The 21,965-nt window shown below is 45.3% G+C and overlaps 1 protein-coding gene across 2 annotated transcripts in view; it reads right to left on the minus strand.

Annotated features, from left to right (window-relative positions):
* Positions 1–2,273: 2,273 nt before the first annotated feature.
* Positions 2,274–21,965, minus strand: part of LRRC43 (leucine rich repeat containing 43) — a 191,426-nt gene continuing 171,734 nt past the window's right edge. The window contains exons 10-12 of one of the 2 annotated variants that reach the window (XM_063964468.1): positions 4,730–4,930; positions 2,786–2,876; positions 2,274–2,536 (exon numbers count right to left, since the gene is read on the minus strand). In XM_063964468.1, the coding sequence (XP_063820538.1) occupies positions 2,433–2,536; positions 2,786–2,876; positions 4,730–4,930 (396 nt within the window). In that variant the 3' untranslated portion in view covers positions 2,274–2,432. The remainder of the gene's footprint in view (positions 2,537–2,785; positions 2,877–4,729; positions 4,931–21,965) is intronic. The other variant, XM_063964469.1, reaches the window with a different exon arrangement.

A 21,965-nucleotide genomic window follows, 5' to 3' on the forward strand; every position in this document is an offset into this window, starting at 1 on the left:
TATTTTCAGTTACTCTAAGCTTTGAACCTATTTGAACCCTACGGTACTTCACTATATACAGTTTTCTCTTTTCTTTCTGGGGATATCGTTTATATTACTTGGAATGAAGAAGCATTGCCGAATAAGCTGTCTGTAGAAGGAAACCTTTACCTTGTTTTGGGACAAAGAACATTACCCCTGGTAACCCAGGGAGCGCACCTCAGCAAAATCGTAGAATTTAAATTGAACTTTTTTGGGAAATTGGTGACAATCCCAGCTGGGGGACTGCAGCACCTTTGAACTGAAGCGCCATCTGTACATTTTTGTTTATGCTTTATTTTTACACTGCAATTTAGATTTCAGTTTGAACACACCCCACCCAAATCTATACACACCCCACCCAAATCTAACTCTCTCTGCAAATGTTATATCTGCCCCCCTGCAGTGCACATGGGGCCTAATTCAGACCTGATCGCTGCTGTGCGCTTTCGCACAGCAGCCGATCAGGTCTGAACTGCACATGCGCCGGTGCATTCCAGACAGCCGATGGCCATCTCAGCCCTGCGATCAGTCGGGCAGAGGCGTTTGCTGGGTGGGAGGGAGTGGGCTGGCGGCGTTTGGTTGCCATTTTAGGGGCGTGGTCCGGGCAAGGCAGGCGTGCGGGGGGCGGGACTCGGCAGCTGTGTAACATCACATGCAGCCTGCGATCAACCGTGAATTGCCCCCTATGTCCACTGACTGTTGCTCAATGCTAGAATCCAATACTTTGGATGGGATCAGTACGAGATCCCGGTGGTCAGGAGGCCGACGCTGGGAGCCCGACAGCCGGGATCCCGGCGGCAAGCGCAGCGTGTCTCTTTGCGGGCTCGCTTCAGTCGCCACAGGGTTCTGTTCCCCTCCGGGTGGTGGCGTGGACCGCCGGTATTTCAGCTGGTGTTGGGATTCCGGTTTGGACACTAAATAGTTTGTTTTTATTTACTGTAATGATTCTAATTAGGGGTTAGCAAAATTGTTGCAAAACATACGTAATCTTGCTTGTGGAACAGGCAGTTCTGAAGAGTTTATACAAACAGAAAGTTCAGCACTCACCAAAGCAAGCTCACAACATCAATAAATAAATGATGGGGGTTTAGTTAGTGAAAAGCCATGGAGTATGTGGCAGGTACACAGTAAACCAAGTGGGCATATTTGCAGTTATATTATGTGTGATACAGTTGTCAGGTTTTAATTTTTGAGACTCTGTGATAGTGTAGGACCTGCATGAAGGTGGGGTACCTTGGCGAGCGGTTTGCAGGCTTCCGTGCATTGGCCAATTCACTAACTAAACCCCCATCATTTATTTATTGATGTTGTGAAGATAAGTGAGCTAGCTTTGGTGAGTGCTGAACTTTCTGTTTGCATATTTTTAAGTAGGTGGCCATGGGCTACATACACCCCACCCTATGAGTGGTGAGTGCAGACACTGCACCCCGCTACTGTGGTGGCGAGTGCTGTGGTTTTATATTTGGTGGTGTGTGTGTGTGTGTGTGTGTGTGTGTGTGTGTGTGTGTGTAAATATATATATACATACATATATATATATATATATATATATACATACATATATATATATATATGTGTGTGTGTGTGTGTGTGTGTGTGTGTATATATATATATATATATATATATATATATATAATGTATACACACACATATGTATGTCCACACACACATCTGTGTGTGTGATGTGTGTGTGTGTAATATATATATATATATATATATATATATATAGGACACGGTGCAGATATTTGGGGAATTTAGCATTGCTTATGTCGTGATGGATCACTGATGGAGATCGGAGTGAGAATTTGGATACAGAACGATTGACATTCTGCGTTTATGGTAGGTAATGGTGGGGTGGCTAATCAAATGCAAGCGTGTGCCAACCATTCCGTAGGTGTGTTGCAGACAGCATCTGCATGCTTGTTCACAGTTATACTGGCCCTGATGTCATATTTCCTACGGACTTTCTGACCAACCATAGGGTTGCACATAAGATTGATGGTGTGTCTTTGTACGTGGGGGTCATCGATACCAGCGGCTGTAGTATTGGCATGCTTTCTCAATACCGCTGCGTACAAAGACACAGTAGCGATGGGATATGCGTTAACCTATGAATCAGGCCTACAGTCACTAATTATATTTTCTTGACAAATGCATTTGGAAAGTAAATCTAGAATTTAGAACGGAGCATATAATTCCAATTCTGCATATTGTATCACAGGATATGTACTACTGAGCCAAAACTGTAAGAGTAGTTTGCAGTGTATTTTTACTGTGGCATTAGTGTATTCCCATCTGTACACAGTTTTAAAATGAGGGAAGTAACAGTTTTACAGTAAAAGGATAAACTGTTGTCAGAAACCTAAGAATGATTTTACATTGCTGGAAATATACAGTAGCTGTAATACATCTCAGCCTGGGAGCCGGACTTCAATCTCTACAGTCAGGGGAATTGGCTGGGGAGAGGAATTCTCTGCTGTTGGTGTAACTTCAGTTTCTTTACGTTTTACTTTTCCTGCAATAAAAAACAAATAAATTGGGATGCAATACAATAACCGTACCATCAGCTTATGGGGTTGCACTCTTTACATTCATTTTACTGGAAAGAGCAGAAATTTCAGATCTTATAATTATAGAACATTTGTATTTCAGAACTTTTTCATGCATAGACAAAGAGAGCAGGCAATGATAAACAGATGTCTACTGTTAGTATTGGAGATTATATGGAAATTTAATAACAAAAAACATATACATTTTAGGGTACCTGATGTGGGCCCAGATGTCTTAGAAGTTTCTGCACTTTGTCTACCACTTTTTAGCCTCCGTTCCTTGGTTTTATTACTGTTCTGATGGCTCTGAAACATTATTACATAACCACATTTAAAAATAAGTCTGCAGACAAATAATGAATTATGAGTGTGAAAGTCGACTTTAAAAGCCTACTTTTGTCTCTTTAGGGTTTGAGCACTTTTATTTTTTACTTTGCAATATATAATGTTAGGTGGGCGTTATGTGTATGTATAAGCAGGAAAAATGGGCAAGCGTATGGATCTGAGCAACATTTACAAGAGCTATATTGTGATGGCTAGAGGACTAGGCTAGAGCATCTCCAAAAGATCTTGTTAGGTGTTCCTTGTATACAGTGTGTAGTTCCCAACAAAAATGGTCCAATCAAGGACAACCGGTGACCTGGTGACAGGGTCATGAGCACCCAAGACTCATTGATGCAAGTGGGAAGCGAAGGCTAGCCCATCTAGTCCTATCTCACAGAAGAGCCACTGTAGCGCATATTGCTGAACGTAACACTGGCTGTAATAGAAAAGAGAATATTCAGTGCATTGCAGCTTGGTGCGTACAGGGCTGTGTAGCCACAGGCCCATACTGACCACGGTCCACCGTCAAAAGTGCCTACAATAGGCAATGGTAGTGTCACACATGTGCACAAACTTCCCGGTGGTAAGAAAGACTTAGCTTCCCAGGTGAATTTTCCTTGGTAAATTGGTGCACATTCAGACATTCTATGATAAGCAGTGGTAGAGAAACCCAGGTTATCAGTGGGACACAGCAAACAGGCCTACTAGATGGAGGCAATAACATTGTGCGTTTGCAGACGCAGTTTCTGATGGCCTTCATTGCCAATTTACAGCTGGAGTATTTAACCAGCATCAAGGTGTGCAGCCAGTGAAGGTTTTTCAGTGAAATCTGTAAGCACCAGGAATCTGATTAACTGGAAAAGGGCTGGTTCTGCTTGAATAAAAGTCTATTTTTACTAAATCATGCATTATTTGCATTTTCAGTGCAACTCATTTTGTACAGAAGGTACAAGTCTATTTACTATGGACTAATCTATCACGCTCTCTACTAAACATTACTCATATGTTAGCCACAGTAAGACAGAAGAAGGCAGATGGACAGAAATTTTACCAGGAATTTAGATTTTTCTTCCAAGAAATTTAATTTACAGAAATCAGGGGTTTCAAAACAGGAAATTCAGAATTGAAAAGTGTAAGCACTGATTAATAATCAGACCGCCGCCTTGTCTGTATTACAAAAATGATGCCACAAGAAAGCCAAACCTATTATTTCTTATTCCACTATACATCTATATATTTCAAATGTATATATTTTAAACTTTAACCTGGTAAAATACTAAATGCAATTTTAATAAGATTCTTTAATAATTGTGCCTAAGTTGAGAATTTTGGTCTGCCAATACACAGACACTTCACACGTCATTTACTGTATGTAGCCGATTACATGATAACCTTCACAGAGCAATGAAGGTTCAGCACCCTTGTAGGCAGGGATAGACTGGGTCTCTTAGAGAGTTGCAAGCGCACGCGTGCACATCAAGGAGCCAAGATTCAAGGGGGCCTGTCATGAGTCACGGGGGCCTCGCACGCCCCGTCTCGCTGTATGCCCGGCGGCCGAGCAGATCGCCGGGTGGCAGAGCTGCTTGGCCAGAACTGGTCAGTATGTCTGCCATCCACCAAGCCATCGGCCCTGCCTGTAGTTGTTATCAGAAAAATGCAGATTTTTATTTTTTTGACAAAAATCACAAGCAATTTGCTTCATTTCAAGTTTGCTCATTTCTATAAAATAACTTTTTTTTTTTCATCCTTAAAGAACACCTACAAGAGTCCAGAAAATGTATTTGACTTCACAACAATCATGTTTTGAAACACAAAGTGATAGCTGGTTTACTTACCTTGTCGTTGGCACACTGAGCTGGCTCTAAGTTGGTATACAAAATCCCAAAGTTACACACAGTAAATGTTTGCATTTCTCCTGAAACAAGGTTTTTTAAAGGCATAATGACAGAGCCAAGAGTTCTTAAGATTGGGGGATCGTGACGGAGAGCAATTAGATTTTCCTTTTTCTTCTTACTCTTTGAACCACCTTTACTTTCCTGGAACAAAACAGATGCATCTAGAGCAATAGCCAAAAGTACTTTTGACATTTACCATAGGTGATTCTAACAGCATGAGACACTCTCACAATTCAGCTACGCTAGTACACAGATCCTGCAAATGTGCTCACTCACCCCCAGGCCACCCATGCTTTCTGTTACATATCCCTTTGTGTACATTTTTGTAAATGTGTCCTTGTAGTAACTACCTGCAGCTATATGATGTGAAAATCCACACATTAAATGCTATGAGAAGAACCCATACCTGAACCACCTTTAAAGAACATTTGAGAAGGAGGGTCTGGAACCTCCCATCTTTAATCACATCACTGCTTTTATGAGGTCAGGTACCAGTACGGGTCCATTACTGATTTATTATAAACCTGTTAGTTTTTTTAATGCACTAGGAGGGTCATTCAGACCCGGCAGCTAATGCGGCCCGCAGCACAGTTTGCCGATGGCGGCAATCTGCGCATCTACAGCGGCTGCACGGACACACACCTTGCGGTTCATTCTTGATGCGGCAAGGGGGGTTCAAACAGGGTCGGGGCAGGTCGCGACCGTGTTCGGGACGGCAGCATGACATCGCACACATCCGCTCTGATACAAAAAAATGTCCACTGAGCACCTGACAGCGCAGCCAGGGGTCAACCTTAGATCCGATGCGGACGCATCGGGAGGCGGCCTCACACATGCTGGGCAGTTTTGCCCCATGATGGGAGGCCCGCAGCATGTGCAGAGATGAACGCAGATCTGGCCGTGTATGTAACCATCTGCATTCATCTCTGAATAACCTCCTATGTGTGGATTTGTATATTTTCATTCCTACATGGGTCATGTATGTAATACCGGCGGTCATGATCCCGGCGGTCAGGAGACTGACGCCGGAATCCTAGTGGCGAGCTTAGCTTGCCACACTATTATATTCCCCCTCCGGTGGTGGCATGGACCAACACCCGAGTGGGCTCTGCGGACGCATCGGGAGGCGGCACTGCCCTGTGCCGGGTGTTCCCCAGCATGTGCAGAGATGAATTCAGACTGGCTGTGTATGCAGCCAACTGCGTTCATTTCTCAATAACCTCCTATGTGTGGATTTTCACATTTTCATGCCTACATGGGTCCAGTATGTAATACCGGCGGTCAGGATCCTGGCGGTCAGGAGAAAGACGCCAGAATCCTGATGGCGAGTTTAGCTTGCCACACTATTACATTCCCACTCGGGTGGTGGCGTGGACCATCAACCGCGTGGGCTCTGTGGGCGTTGGTCGGGATTCCGACCGGGGGCGTTTAGCTGGCTGCCTGGATTCCAACTTTGGTCTCCTGCCAGCCGGGATCCCGACAGCCGGTAAATTAACTGCATCACCCCTACATGCATACTAAGGGGTCTAATTTACTAAGCCTTGGATGAGATAAAGTCGCTGGAGATAAAGTACCAGCCAATCGGCTCCTAACTTCCATGTGACAGGCTGTGTTTGAAAAATGACAGTTAGGAGCCGATTGGCTGGTACTTTATCTACAGGGACTTTATCTTCATGCAAGGCTTAGTAAAATAGACCCTAAGATCCATATTAATGTGCAATCAAGTCTATCTCAGTAAGCAGCTTATTACATTGGAACCCTAAAAAATCTTCACATTATGTTTATTATACACATTGTTGCTTACATTTAAGGGGTGTAGCCTAATAGAGGGATGCATGGCCACATACCCTTGGGGGGAAAAAAAATAGAATAAAGTATATGTTGTGCTGCATGCCACTTCAATGTTATATTAACACTCCCCCCCCCCCCCCCCCCCCCAGAGAAAACTGCTGCAACAGCCATCCTAGCCCCACTTCAGCCACTGGATTGGTAAAAGAGGGGAGGGGGCTCGAATCTCTTACAGGCCCCCCCAACCAGCAGAGACCCGTTTAAATTGGTCCCGGCATTAAAAAAAAACACCCACACACCTTCCCTCTGGCCGGCCCTGTCAAACAAAGGGAAGTCACATCATTACTACTTCATCTACTAAGGCAGTGCTTCACAAACTTTATTGAGTCGCTGTGCCCTAGAGTATCAGAAGTTTTTTTACGGTACCCCTAGGCCTAAAGTTTGTTATGGAGAAATTCAGGAAAAAATATGAAATTAAGTAAACTGTGTTTATATGTCATCTTCAGGTATAGTTATCTGGCGAGAAACAGGATTCACTTCTGTTTGTCTACATATTTTGTGATTGAAAGCCACCAGCACTGGTTTTGACTATTACATTGACCATAAATAATTTAAATTGCTCGTGGCTCACCAACTCCTGCAAGTGCCCCGAGGCACCCACTTTGGGAACCACTGTACTAAGCAAGTGTAGTCAGTGTGCACCCTATGTACTGAGAAGGCGGACTAGTAGGTTCACTCAGGGCCGGATTAACAATGGGGATAATGGAGCTGGAGATCCAGGCCCATACTACAAATAGGCCCATAGCATCCAAATTTTTTCCTTCTACTGCAGCGTTCCCAGGCCCCCATACGCCACTGATCCCCCCGCCGCTGCTGCCGCATAGAGGTGGTTATAATGCCACCGGTGGAACTGGCATAGATGATTTATATAATGGCAGTGCACTGAAAGGCTTTCCTAGCCCTCCCTGCGCCGCATTCCACACGGAGACTCCTGCGCGGTGTAGACGTCGCGGCTTGTGACGTCACAAAGGTGCCGCCCCACCCAGACTCACAGAGAGCTGCAGCACATGGACGGAAAGCACTGAAGCTCCGTGAAGGCGGCCCGGTGGCTTGTCTAACAATCATCTGTGAGGTGAGGACGGTGTCAGACATTTTCAGAGCTACCTGGCTGCTGCTTATATTATTCAATATAAATTTAATAATTACAAAAATATGTTGAATAATATACAGTATAAATATGTATATATACAGTACATATATCTATATGTACAGTATGTATATATACATAAATAGTATGTACAGTATATACATGTATATATCAATGCATAAATATGGTGTGTATATATATATATATATATATATATATATATATATAAGGAGAGGGATATCCGCACTAAGCTGCCCATCAAAGTCCACACGGGATGGTGCTCCACTCCAAGGAACAGTCAATTCCAATAAACAGTCATTTGTAAAGGAGGGCACTCACCAATTTTTTTGTAAAAAAGCAGTAGTTTTAATTACCACATCATCAAGTCGACGTTTCGATCACATCCAAGTGATCTTTGTCAAGACACCAAACAGTACTGCAGACAGCAGGACACCACAAGCAGCATGTCCAACCAGTTCACAAGCAGAACTATTTCTGCTGCGGGGTACACTGGGATCCACAAGGATAGACATAGGAGTGTAGAGTAGGATCTTGATCCGAGGCACCACCAGGCTGAAAAGCTTTGACTGTTCCCAGAATGCATAGCGCCGCCTCCTCTGTAACCCCGCCATCCTGCACAGGAGCTCAGTTTTGTAGTTGGTGCCGCAGGTAGCAGGCAAATAACAGAGGGGCTGCTCCAGGCAGCCCTAAGAAGAGCTTTTTTGAAGAAAAAGTGAAGACTACAAGGGCAGCAGCAGTGTGTAAATGTCAGAAGACATTCACTGCTGCAGCTCCAGCTCTCCCCAGCGGCGCTGTACACTCCCGGGCCCTGGCTGCCGGGTAACTACAGCAGGAGGCTCCGGTTTTCTTCATGGTCAGGCACACACGACGAGGGCTCTCCGGGATCGCGTGGCCGCGCTTCGGGAGGTGGTGAGTGGGTCCCGCTTGTGGGACCCGTACTTTATCGCGATCCGGCGCGGTCAGTGGGAGGCGGGCCACGCGCGCTGGCAGTGGACACTGTGGCAGTACAGGCGATCCCACTAGATCACCAGGGCATGGGTGCAGGTCAGGTTTTCTCTCTAAACCATTTTTACAGTAGCCCACAGTACCGAGTGGTTTTGCCAGCAGGGGGATAAGGCTTAGACCTGAAGCCCCTCCCCCAGCCCCAGGGCGCCATTTCCCGCAAATGTTCCCGCCCTGGAGCTGCATAACTGTCTCTCCCTCACTCCCTGTCAGTGTCTGGGCGCCATTTCTCTCAGCTTCACTGTTATTGGGACTGCTTGGGCAAATCCTCCTGTGTAAAGCCGCCTGGTTGTCAGTGCTGTGACTTTAAATGACACTTAAGTATTCTACCTGCCTTTCTGCTGCGGGGTACACTGGGCTCCACAAGTCTGGACAATGGGGTGTAGAGTAGGATCTTGATCCAAGGCACCAACAGGCTCAAAGCTTTGACTGTTCCCAGAATGCACAGCACCTCCTCCTCTATAACCCCGCCTCCCAGCACAGGAGCTCAGTTTGTCAGTTGGTGCTGCAGTAAGCAGCCACTTAACAGAGGGGCTGCTCCAGTGAGCCCTAAGAAAAGCTTTTTATGAGGTAAAAAGTGAAGACTTCAAGGGCAGCAGCAGGGGTAAATGTCTTCTGACATTCTCTGCTGCAGCTCCAGCTCTCCCCAGCGGCGCTGTACACTCCCGAGCCCTGGTTGCCGGGTACCTACAGCGGAGGCTCCGGTTTACTTCACGTTAGGCACACATGGCTGGGGCTCTCCAGGATCGCGTGGTCGCGCTTCGGGAGGTGGTAAGTGGGTCCCGCTCGCGGGACCCGGTCTTTATCGCGATCCGGCACGGTGGATACAGGCGATCCCACTAGATCACCAGGGCATGGGCGCAGGTCAGGTTTTCTCTTAAAACCGATTTTAATATCGCCCACAGTACCCGGTGGTTTTGCCAGCAAGGGGGATAAGGCTGAGACCTGAAGCCCCTCCCCCAGCCCCAGGGCACCATTTCCAGCAAGTGTTCCCGCCCTGGAACTGCATCTCTGTCTTTCCTCACTCCCTGTCAGTGTCTGTGGCGCCATTACTCCTCAGCTCACTGTTCCTGGGACTGCTTGGGCAAATCCTCCTATGTAAAGCCGCCTGGTTGTCAGCGCTGTACCTTTACATGACACTTAAGTATTCTACCTGCCTTTTTAGTCAGTGTTAGTAAGAAAGAGTGCATTTAGTCAGGGGTTTATAGTACAATTACCCTGTGATATACATCCAGTTTCTTACTGTGTAGTGTTATATCTATTGACTATATAGCTGTGTAAGCTAGTCCAGTGCAGTATTATTGTCTGTAATAACCTCTGCATTGTACAAACTGTGACTATTTGTGTGTGCATTGATAGCTGAGTGGTGTCCATCTCGTGTCTTTCACTCAACTTGCTATCCCTATATTCTATAACCTGAGGGGGCTTAGTGCGTCAGGTGTTATTTAATATAGGATTTTCACAAAGATATACTGTATTACGTATTTTTCTCTGTGATTAAGTCACCATATCTCTCTGTTATCTCTGCTGGTGCTGACTACACTGCGCAGGGGTTTGGGTTTAAGGATATAGTGCTGCTAATAATTGTACTGTGTTACCTCATACTGCAAGTTATATCATGTCTGCTTCTGAGGGTAACGGTTCTGGGGCGGAATACACTGCTGGTGTTGCTGAAGCCACAGGCATATATGGGGAGAATATAGCAGCTGTGGGCTCTGGTTCTGGGGGCTCCTTGCCCCCCAGTGGGACTGTGGCAACGGAGGCACATACTGACCCTCCGTGGGCCGCTTTTTCTACGCTTCTGCATACGCTAGTTCATAAACTAACACCCCCTATGGGACCCCCAATGCCGGTACAACCGTATGTGGTCCCTGCAGCTAACCCGCCATGGGCGGACGATTTATCTGCTCAATTAAAGAAGTTGAACCAGTCCCTGACTACTAAAAAGTCTGACCAACGCTCGCCTAGGTCCAAGAGGTTCTCTAAGCGAGCGCTCGTCTCCTCACAGTCCACTGCTGTCACTGACACCTCGTCTGATGAAGACAGCACATACACTGACCCCACAGGTTCTGACTCAGATACGGCTGATGGGGAGGGTAGTTCACATGTGGATGTTCCTGATCTTTTGGAGGCTATTAAGTTAATTCTACAGATTACGGATCATCCCGAGCCATCCGTTTCTCCTAAGAAACCAGATAGGTTCAAGCGTCAGAAGGTGATTAAACAAGTTTTACCTCACTCTGACCACCTAGTGGATATACGTCAGGAACCCTGGCAAAGGCCGGGGTACGAAGTTTGTGCCTCAAAAGAAGATGCTGGCTCGCTATCCCCTCGCGCCAGAGCTGTCTAAGAATTGGGAAACGCCTCCTCCAGTAGACTCACATGTGGCTAGGATGGTGGTTTCCTCAGCTCTACCTGTCACTACCGTCACGTCTCTAAAAGAGCCTACGGATAAACGTGTCGAGGGTTGTCTAAAAGCGATTTACACCCTCACGGGTGCTGCACAAAGGCCCACTATTGCAGCTACATGGGCGGCAGAGGCTATTGAAGCATGGGCCTTGGAGTTAGAAGCTGAAATCTCCTCTGACCATGCTAGACAATGCTCGTCATATATTGTCACAGCTTCTCGCTATATTAAAGAGGCGGCTTCTGTTCTGATGCCGGTATCCTAGCAGCCAAGGCCTCTAATACGTCAGTCCTGGCTCGCCGGATATTGTGGCTGAGATCCTGGTCTGTGGATCTGGACTCTAGAAAAACCCTGGAGGTACTCCCTTTCAAGGGAGATATTCTGTTTGGGGAAGACTTAAATAAGATAGTGGCTGACTTGGCTACTGCCAAAACTGCCTGTCTGCCAAGTACCGCTCCTTCTGTGTGGAAGGCTAAAGCTACTTCCTTTCGCCCCTTTCGTCCTTCAGGTAAAGCAAAAGGTCAGGTGTACCATAAGCAGGCCCGCACTTCCAAACCTGGTAAGCTAAAGCCCAAAAGAGCCTGGGCGGACTGTCAGCCAGCTTCCAAGACCGATAAGCCTGCCGCATGACAGGGCGGGCCTCCCCCTGGGGGATCCCAGGGTGGGGGGCTGGCTTCTAGGGTATACCCAGGAATGGTTGAAGACCACTTCAGATGCCTGGGTACGGGAAGTCGTCACTCGAGGTTACGCCATAGCCTTCAAAAACCGACCCCATCATCGATTTTGCCGGACAGACATCCCGTTGGACCAGACAAAGGCAAACACCCTACATTCGGTGGTACAGACTCTCCTGGATATAGGAGTCGTAGTACAGGTACCTCTTACGCAGAGGGGCCGGGGATACTATTCTCAGATGTTTCTAGTCCCGAAACCGAATGGGTCCTCCTGGCCCATTCTCAACCTCAAGGCATTGAACAGGTTTGTGAAAGTTTCCAAGTTCCGTATGGAAACCCTTCGCTCTATAGTTCTGGCCTTGGAACCTGGGGACTACATGGTCTCCCTGGATATACAGGATGCTTACCTGCATGTTCCTATAGCAGCGTCACATCAGCAATACCTGAGGTTTGCGATTGGCAACCTCCATTAGCAGTTTCGGGCGTCACCTTTTGGTTTAACTACGGCTCCGCGAGTCTTCACCAAAGTCATGGCGGTGATGACAGTGGTACTCCGCCGTCAAGGGGTCAGGATACTGGCGTATCTGGACGACTTGTTAATCCTGGCAAATTCCTTGAAACGGCCAGTGCTACAGGCCGAGAAACGCGTTAAGGCACCCCAGTGAAGGACCCAATCTGACTGCGATATTCTCCTGATACTCCTGAGTTGTGTGGACCGATCAGAACACAGCCGCATTATACGGACATTCTTCCAGCGGCGTGACACTCTGTACACTCATTGCATCGAGCCGCTGCACACCCGACTCAGTACAGCGCTCAGAACGAAGAAGCCTTCTTCCGTCGGATGACACACCATAGGAGCAATTGGGTTTTCTACACCATTTCCATTTAAAAATAAGGTATTAGCACAGTACCGGTGTCCGCATTTCCATCTTTGGGACACTGTTTGCTTGGCCATACAGATCAGTTTCCAACACTTCATGCGGCTTGTATGTGCTTAAAGAGAAGTGAGACTTTATTTGCAAATAGTGATTTACATTAGAGGTACCTCTTATAAGTCTCCCACTTATATTTCATGTTTATCCGTGGACGCACGGTTGAAAAATCATCAAGCATCATTGCACCCTTTCAATAAGGTTCAACAAGACTTATTCCATGTATGTCTTTTCAGGTGCTTTAATGCAGTCATATTCACCATCATATATTTATAAGATTTTTTATTCATTGATTAATGGGTCATTTTATGTATGAACATTTTTATTTTTATTTCTGTCTATGTGTTTAATGAAACACTGTTTTATTCATTATAATAATAAACTTACTCTATAGACTCATTCAGCGCTCCCATTTTTTTCCATTATCGTATTTTTGATCTATTGTTGGGGCTGCCCGCCCACAACCGGTGAGCGGCCGTCTGAGTCTTATTCATTGTGTGTGTATTGTGGAGCGCCAATTTCTTGTATATATCGTCTATTAGGAAATCTGATTCTCTCTTTGGGCTGTTTGGATTTTACAAACGGGGCTGGCCTGCTCACAAGCAAACTTTGGCCAGATAGATTAGAATGGTGATTACACATGCTTATGTGAGGGCTGGCCTCTTGGCTCCTGCTCACATTACGGCCCATTCTACTCGGTCCGTGGGACCTTCTTGGGCGGCCCGTCGTGGTGCGACCCTTGAACAATTGTGCAAGGCGGCTACGTGGTCATCTGTGAACATGTTCATAAGGTTCTATGCCTTCGATACTGCCGCTTCCCAGGATGCTTCCTTTGGACGCAGGGTTCTTGTGCCCGCTACAGTGCATCCCCCCCCATAAGGAACTGCTTTAGGACATCCCCTATGTCTATCCTTGTGGAGCCCAGTGTACCCCGCAGCAGAAAAGAGTTTTATGGTAAGAACTTACCTTTGTTAAAACTCTTTCTGCGAGGTACACTGAGCTCCACAAGGCGCCCACCCAGACGCACTTAGCTTCTTTGGGTTGGTATGGCATTAGCCGCTGACACTTCTCCTGTTGTGAGAGTGTGGTGTATGTGGCTACTAACTGTTGTCGTCTCTTTTCCTGCTACTGCATTGGGCTGGTTAACTAAAAACTGAGCTCCTGTGCAGGGAGGCAGGGTTATAGAGGAGGCAGCTCTATGCATTCTGGGAACAGTCAAAGCTTTTCAGCCTGTTGGTGCCTCAGATCAAGATCCTACTCTACACCCCTATGTCTATCCTTGTGGAGCCCAATGTACCTCGCAGAAAGAGTTTTAACAAAGGTAAGTTCTTACCATAAAACTCGTTTTATACCACTGTTGATTGAGCATACCTAAGACACACCCACAGTCACTCATTGTATAGAACCAAATATAGATGTATAATAAAGCATGTCTGGAAAAAGCAACCAAACAAAGGATAGGCATCAGCAAGCACTGGTAAGCCCATCCGGGCCAAAACCGCCACTTACAGCGCAATGTAAATGCTGAAAAAAGCGAAATAGCGAGACAGGAAGTGCTTGTGCGTTCCAAAGGCCGTGGAACGCACGCGCTGGGTGGAAGCGTCACATAGCACAGAGCGGAAGTGACGTCCCGTTGCTATGGTGACCGTACCCGTTAAATAACCGGAGATACCAGATAACACAAAAAGCGACCTGTCACTCAGCGGAAATCCCACCCATGGGTCCACACAAACTAAAGCGTTGTCATAGATACAACCAACGCCCACGGGCCAGCAATAAAAATGTATATTAGAAAATGTTTATGTTAGAAAAACATCCAGCTGTGCTGAAGAAATACACTAGAGAGCAGAGTGTCTGGGGGGTGCCCGATGTCTCACATCACAGGGGCTCAAATACTACATACAAATATAGTATAACGAACTACATAAATTTAACCCATGGGGGGGTTATATATACACTGCTCAAAAAAAATAAAGGGAACACTAAAATAACACATCCTAGATCTGAATGAATGAAATATTCTTATTAAATACTTTGTTCTTTACATAGTTGAATGTGCTGACAACAAAATCACACAAATATTATCAATGGAAATCAAATTTATTAACCCATGGAGGTCTGGATTTGGAGTCACACTCAAAATTAAAGTGGAAAAACACACTACAGGATGATCCAACTTTGATGTAATGTCCTTAAAACAAGTCAAAATGAGGCTCAGTAGTGTGTGTGGCCTCCACGTGCCTGTATGACCTCCCTACAACGCCTGGGCATGCTCCTGATGAGGTGGCGGATGGTCTCCTGAGGGATTTCTCATCTCGGTACCTAATGGCAGTCAGGCTACCTCTGGCGAGCACATGGAGGGCTGTGCGGCCCCCCCAAAGAAATGCCACCCCACACCATTACTGACCCACTGCCAAACCGTCATGCTGGAGGATGTTGCAGGCAGCAGAACGTTCTCCTTGGCGTCTCCAGACTCTGTCACGTCTGTCACATGTGCTCAGTGAGAACCTGCTTTCATCTGTAAAGAGCACAGGGCGCCAGTGGCAAATTTGCCGATCTTGGTGTTCTCTGACAAAATGCCAAACGTCCTGCACGGTGTTGGGCTGTAAGTACAACCCCCACCTGTGGTCGTCGGGCCCTCATACCACCCTCATGGAGTCTGTTTCTGATCATTTGAGTAGACACACATGCACATTTGTGGCTTGCTGGAGGTCATTTTACAGGGCTCTGGCAGTGCTCCTCCTGTTCCTCCTTGCACAAAGGCGGAGGTAGCGGTTCTGCTGCAGGGTTGTTGCCTTCCTACGGCCTCCTCCACGTCTCCTGATGTACTGGCCTGTCTCCTGGTAGCGCCTCCATGCTCTGGACACTACGCTGACACACAGCAAACCTTCTTGCCACAGCTCGCATTGATGTGCCATCCTGGATGAGCTGCACTACATGAGCCACTCCGTCTCATGTTACCACTAGAGTAAAAGCACCGCCAGCTTTCAAAAGTGACCAAAACATCAGCCAGAAAGCATAGGAGCTGAGAAGTGGTCTGTGGTCACCACCTGCAGAACAACTCCTTTATTGGGGGTGTCTTGCTAATTGCCTATAATTTCCACCTGTTGTCTATTACATTTGCACAACAGCATGTGAAATTGATTGTCAATCAGTGTTGCTTCCTAAGTGGACACAGTTTGAATTCACAGAAGTGTGACTGACTTGGAGTTACATTGTGTTATTTTAGTGTTCCCTTTATTTTTTTGAGCAGTGTATATATTAGTGATGAGCGGGTTCGGTTTCTCGGAAACCGAACCCCCCCCCGAACTTCACCCTTTTTACACGGGTCCGAGCCATACTCGGATTCTCCCGTATGGCTCGGGTAAACCGAGCGCGCCCGAACGTCATCATTCCGCTGTCGGATTCTCGCAAGATTCGGATTCTATATAAGCAGCCGTGCATCGCCGCCATTTTCAATCGTGCATTGGAAATGTTAGGGAGAGGACGTGGCTGGCGTCCTCTCCGTTATTGTTGAACTTGATTGTGCTGTGCACTATTGCTTAATTGTGGGGAGGGCTGGGGAGTAGCTGTATATAGGAGGAGTACAGTGCAGAGTTTTGCTGATCAGTGACCACCAGTTATCCGTTCTCTGCCTGAAAAAACGCTCCATATCTGTGCAGTGTGCTGCTTTATTGTGGGGACTGGGGACCACCAGTATAATATTATACAGGACGAGTACAGTGCAGAGTTTTGCTGACCAGTGACCACCAGTATATAATATATAGCATTACGGTACAGTAGGCCACTGCTGTACCTACCTCTGTGTCGTCATTAAGTATACTATCCATCTACATTCTATACCTGTGGTGCATTTTAGTTTTGCAGTTTGCTGACACAGTGACCACCAGTATACTATATACAGCAGTACGGAAGGCCACTGCTGTACCTACCTCTGTGTCGTCATTAAGTATACTATCCATCTACATTCTATACTTGTGGTGCATTTTAGTTTTGCAGTTTGCTGACACAGTGACCACCAGTATACTATATATAATAGCAGTACGGTACGGAAGGCCACTGCTGTACCTACCTCTGTGTCGTCATTAAGTATACTATCCATCTACATTCTATACCTGTGGTGCATTTTAGTTTTGCAGTTTGCTGACACAGTGACCACCAGTATACTATATATAATAGCAGTACGGAAGGCCACTGCTGTACCTACCTCTGTGTCGTCATTAAGTATACTATCCATCTACATTCTATACCTGTGGTGCATTTTAGTTTTACAGTTTGCTGACACAGTGACCACCAGTATACTATATATAATAGCAGTACGGAAGGCCACTGCTGTACCTACCTCTGTGTCGTCATTAAGTATACTATCCATCTACATTCTATACCTGTGGTGCATTTTAGGTTTGCAGTTTGCTGACACAGTGACCACCAGTATACTATATATAATAGCAGTACGGAAGGCCACTGCTGTACCTACCTCTGTGTCGTCATTAAGTATACTATCCATCTACATTCTATACCTGTGGTGCATTTTAGTTTTGCAGTTTGCTGACACAGTGACCACCAGTATACTATATATAATAGCAGTACGGAAGGCCACTGCTGTACCTACCTCTGTGTCGTCATTAAGTATACTATCCATCTACATTCTATACCTGTGGTGCATTTTAGTTTTGCAGTTTGCCGACACAGTGACCACCAGTATACTATATATAATAGCAGTACGGTACGGAAGGCCACTGCTGTACCTACCTCTGTGTCGTCATTAAGTATACTATCCATCTACATTCTATACCTGTGGTGCATTTTAGTTTTGCAGTTTGCTGACACAGTGACCACCAGTATACTATATATAATAGCAGTACGGAAGGCCACTGCTGTACCTACCTCTGTGTCGTCATTAAGTATACTATCCATCTACATTCTATACCTGTGGTGCATTTTAGTTTTGCAGTTTGCGGACACAGTGACCACCAGTATACTATATATAATCGCAGTACGGTACGGAAGGCCACTGCTATACCTACCTCTGTGTCGTCATTAAGTATACTATCCATCTACATTCTATACCTGTGGTGCATTTTAGTTTTACAGTTTGCTGACACAGTGACCACCAGTATACTATATATAATAGCAGTACGGAAGGCCACTGCTGTACCTACCTCTGTGTCGTCATTAAGTATACTATCCATCTACATTCTATACCTGTGGTGCATTTTAGGTTTGCAGTTTGCTGACACAGTGACCACCAGTATACTATATATAATAGCAGTACGGAAGGCCACTGCTGTACCTACCTCTGTGTCGTCATTAAGTATACTATCCATCTACATTCTATACCTGTGGTGCATTTTAGTTTTGCAGTTTGCTGACACAGTGACCACCAGTATACTATATATAATAGCAGTACGGAAGGCCACTGCTGTACCTACCTCTGTGTCGTCATTAAGTATACTATCCATCTACATTCTATACCTGTGGTGCATTTTAGTTTTGCAGTTTGCTGACACAGTGACCACCAGTATACTATATATAATAGCAGTACGGTACGGAAGGCCACTGCTGTACCTACCTCTGTGTCGTCATTAAGTATACTATCCATCTACATTCTATACCTGTGGTGCATTTTAGTTTTGCAGTTTGCTGACACAGTGACCACCAGTATACTATATATAATAGCAGTACGGTACGGAAGGCCACTGCTGTACCTACCTCTGTGTCGTCATTAAGTATACTATCCATCTACATTCTATACCTGTGGTGCATTTTAGTTTTGCAGTTTGCTGACACAGTGACCACCAGTATACTATATATAATAGCAGTACGGAAGGCCACTGCTGTACCTATCTCTGTGTCGTCATTAAGTATACTATCCATCTACATTCTATACCTGTGGTGCATTTTAGTTTTGCAGTTTGCTGACACAGTAACCACCAGTATACTATATATAATAGCAGTACGGTACGGAAGGCCACTGCTGTACCTACCTCTGTGTCGTCATTAAGTATACTATCCATCTACATTCTATACCTGTGGTGCATTTTAGTTTTGCAGTTTGCTGACACAGTGACCACCAGTATACTATATATAATAGCAGTACGGAAGGCCACTGCTGTACCTACCTCTGTGTCGTCATTAAGTATACTATCCATCTACATTCTATACCTGTGGTGCGCCTCTTTTTTTTCTTTGCATCATGTGCTGTTTGGGGACTATTTTTTTGAAGTGCCATCCTGCCTGACACTGCAGTGCCACTCCTAGATGGGCCAGGTGTTTGCGTCGGCCACTTGTGTCGCTTAGCTTAGTCACACAGCGACCTTGGTGCGCCTCTTTTTTTCTTTGCATCATGTGCTGTTTGGGGACTATTTTTTTTAAGTGCCATCCTGCCTGACACTGCAGTGCCACTCCTAGATGGGCCAGGAGTTTGTGTCGGCCACTTGTGTTGCTTAGCTTAGTCACACAGCGACCTTGGTGCGCCTCTTTTTTTCTTTGCATCATGTGCTGTTTGGGGACTATTTTTTTGAAGTGCCATCCTGCCTGACACTGCAGTGCCACTCCTAGATGGGCCAGGTGTTTGTGTCGGCCACTTGTGTCGCTTAGCTTAGCCATCCAGCGACCTTGGTGCAAATTTTAGGACTAAAAATAATATTGTGAGGTGTGAGGTGTTCAGAATAGACTGGAAATGAGTGGAAATTATGGTTATTGAGGTTAATAAAACTATGGGATCAAAATGACCCCCAAATTCTATGATTTAAGCTGTTTTTTAGGGTTTTTTGTAAAAAAACACCCGAATCCAAAACACACCTGAATCCGACAAAAAAATTTCGGTGAGGTTTTGCCAAAACGCGTCCGAATCCAAAACACGGCCGCGGAACCGAATCCAAAACACAAAACCCGAAAAAATGTCCGGTGCACATCACTAGTATATATATATATATATATATATATATATATATATATATATACCAAACAGAGTCCGTCCGGCACTCCACTCCCAATGTGTACAGCAGCTGCGGTGCCCTCCCGGCCAGAGACAGAAGAGTCCTAGGTTTACTCAGCAATAGTAAGGGCGGCACTCAGTCCAGACTCTTGGCCCTGAGGACGGGGTGTATTCCCCGAAACATGTTGGCCTAATAAAGTATATCTTTATCAAGTTAAGAAGTCTGGACTGAGTGCCGCCCTTACTATTGCTGCTATATATATATATATATATATATATATATATATATATATATATATATATAAATTATTTTACGAAGACCGGCACTCCTCTGCTATGTTTGATATCTGCGTCCAGGTGCCATCTAATCAAATATGGTAAATCAAATATGGTAAATCAAATATGGCTTGCAGTAGCGGCACTCAGCGACGACTTCCTTAGGAAATTAAGGCACCATCACTCTGGATTATTTCAATGTTTCAGGATCATTTATTTCGACCCTTTCGTCTGGAAGTATCCTGAAATGTTGAAAAAATCCAGAGTGATGGTGTCTTAATTTCCTAAAGAAGTTGTCGCTGAGTGCTGCTACTGCGAACCATATACAGTATATATATATATTTATATTTTTATTAATTAGACTGGTGTGGTCTGGCTCTCCCTGTATTATGCACCGGGTGCCCGCACAAATAAGAAAATTAATGAAGTAAATGTGGTGCAGCACTCCCTATGTCCAAATCATTGAGTCTTACAGCCTGACGCTATGCCACTGTAAGACTCAATGCTTTAGACTTCAGAAGTACTGGTCCATATTTATGTTGTGTGTGTATATATATTTTTTTAAATTTAATTTCTTTCGGTCTTCTAGTTCCATAAACGGGTATTTGCCGTGATGCCCTATCAAGTGAGCAAAGTCACAAACATATTCGGCAGCAACGAGTGGCACTCACCGGACTTCATATGTAGCAGAACTCATGAAGCGGAAGTACTCAGTTAGATTAACGTTTCAGTTGTATTAACTTTCTTGTCATTAATAGAAGAACTTCCGCCTCATGATGTCTGGCTATCTATCAATCTAATTTATCAGACACCTGGCACTTCAAAGTGGTCTGCTGCTCTTGAGCTTGCTCCGGTGCCCAACTTGGTTCAAATAGACCATAAGTACTGATATTCAGTAGGCGGCACTCAGGAGATTGGTCATTGCGATGAATAAATTTTATTTAGCGCATCGTTATCCTACATAAGTTTCGGGCCTCCACCCATTGTCAGGGACAGTGTAGTAAAGAAATATACAAACATATATATCTAACACACAGCTCCTTAAATTACTAAATCATATTCACCGATGGGACGCCACAGTTCAACACACAGGGAGTATAATAAGGCCCTTCGTATTAGGTATATATGTTTACACATTTCTTTATTACACTGTATGCCCCTGACGATGGGGGGAGGTCCGAAACATATGTAGGATAACGATGCGTCAAACAAAATGTATTCATCGCAATGACCAATCTCCTGAGTGCCGCCTACGGAATACCAATATGTATTTAGGTGCGTGTGTGTTCGTATGTATGTATGTATGTATGTATAAAGTCAATTCCAAATAAATCAGTATGGTCAGCTACCTGTGTGCCTCTGCTCAAATGCATAGTCCCCAATGATAAAGGAAGAAATCCGATCCATATATGGCACATCAGATATTTTCAAGACATAGGGACCTTATACAGTAAGAACTGCAAATTCTGCTTTTTAGTAGAATTTGCAATCCTATGAATCGCATGCTGGGGGCCGCCCATCACAAAGCAAGGCCGCCCAGCATGCAGCCCACCGCCCACCCACTGCGATCACGCTGAAATTGCGATTGTGACGCAATATTAGCGTGATCACTAAAATTGTGGATGCCTCCTTGCCGGCGCAGCCTAGCTGCGAAACCCGATGCTAGAAACTGACGCCGGGCCGATGCTAGAAACTGGCGTTCGCAGTGACAGATTCTTTGGAGGATGCCTGGGGAGTAACTTGCAGGGACCGTGACATCAGGTGCAAACGCAGGAACTGTAGAGGGGGGTTCACAAATGCTGTCCACAATCTTCCACTCTGCGGAACATTGGAGCAAAAGCAGAAGTCTAGCTGAACCTAGTACCGATTCTAGACATATATGTACACTTTGGTCTTTTTATACACTGGATAGTGTGTGGAATACAATATCAATATTTAGCATAGATATAGTATTTTTTTTGTATTATTAATATTATCCTTTATATG

Source organism: Pseudophryne corroboree, chromosome 1 (assembly GCF_028390025.1).
Source record: "Pseudophryne corroboree isolate aPseCor3 chromosome 1, aPseCor3.hap2, whole genome shotgun sequence".
Taxonomy (NCBI): domain Eukaryota; kingdom Metazoa; phylum Chordata; class Amphibia; order Anura; family Myobatrachidae; genus Pseudophryne; species Pseudophryne corroboree.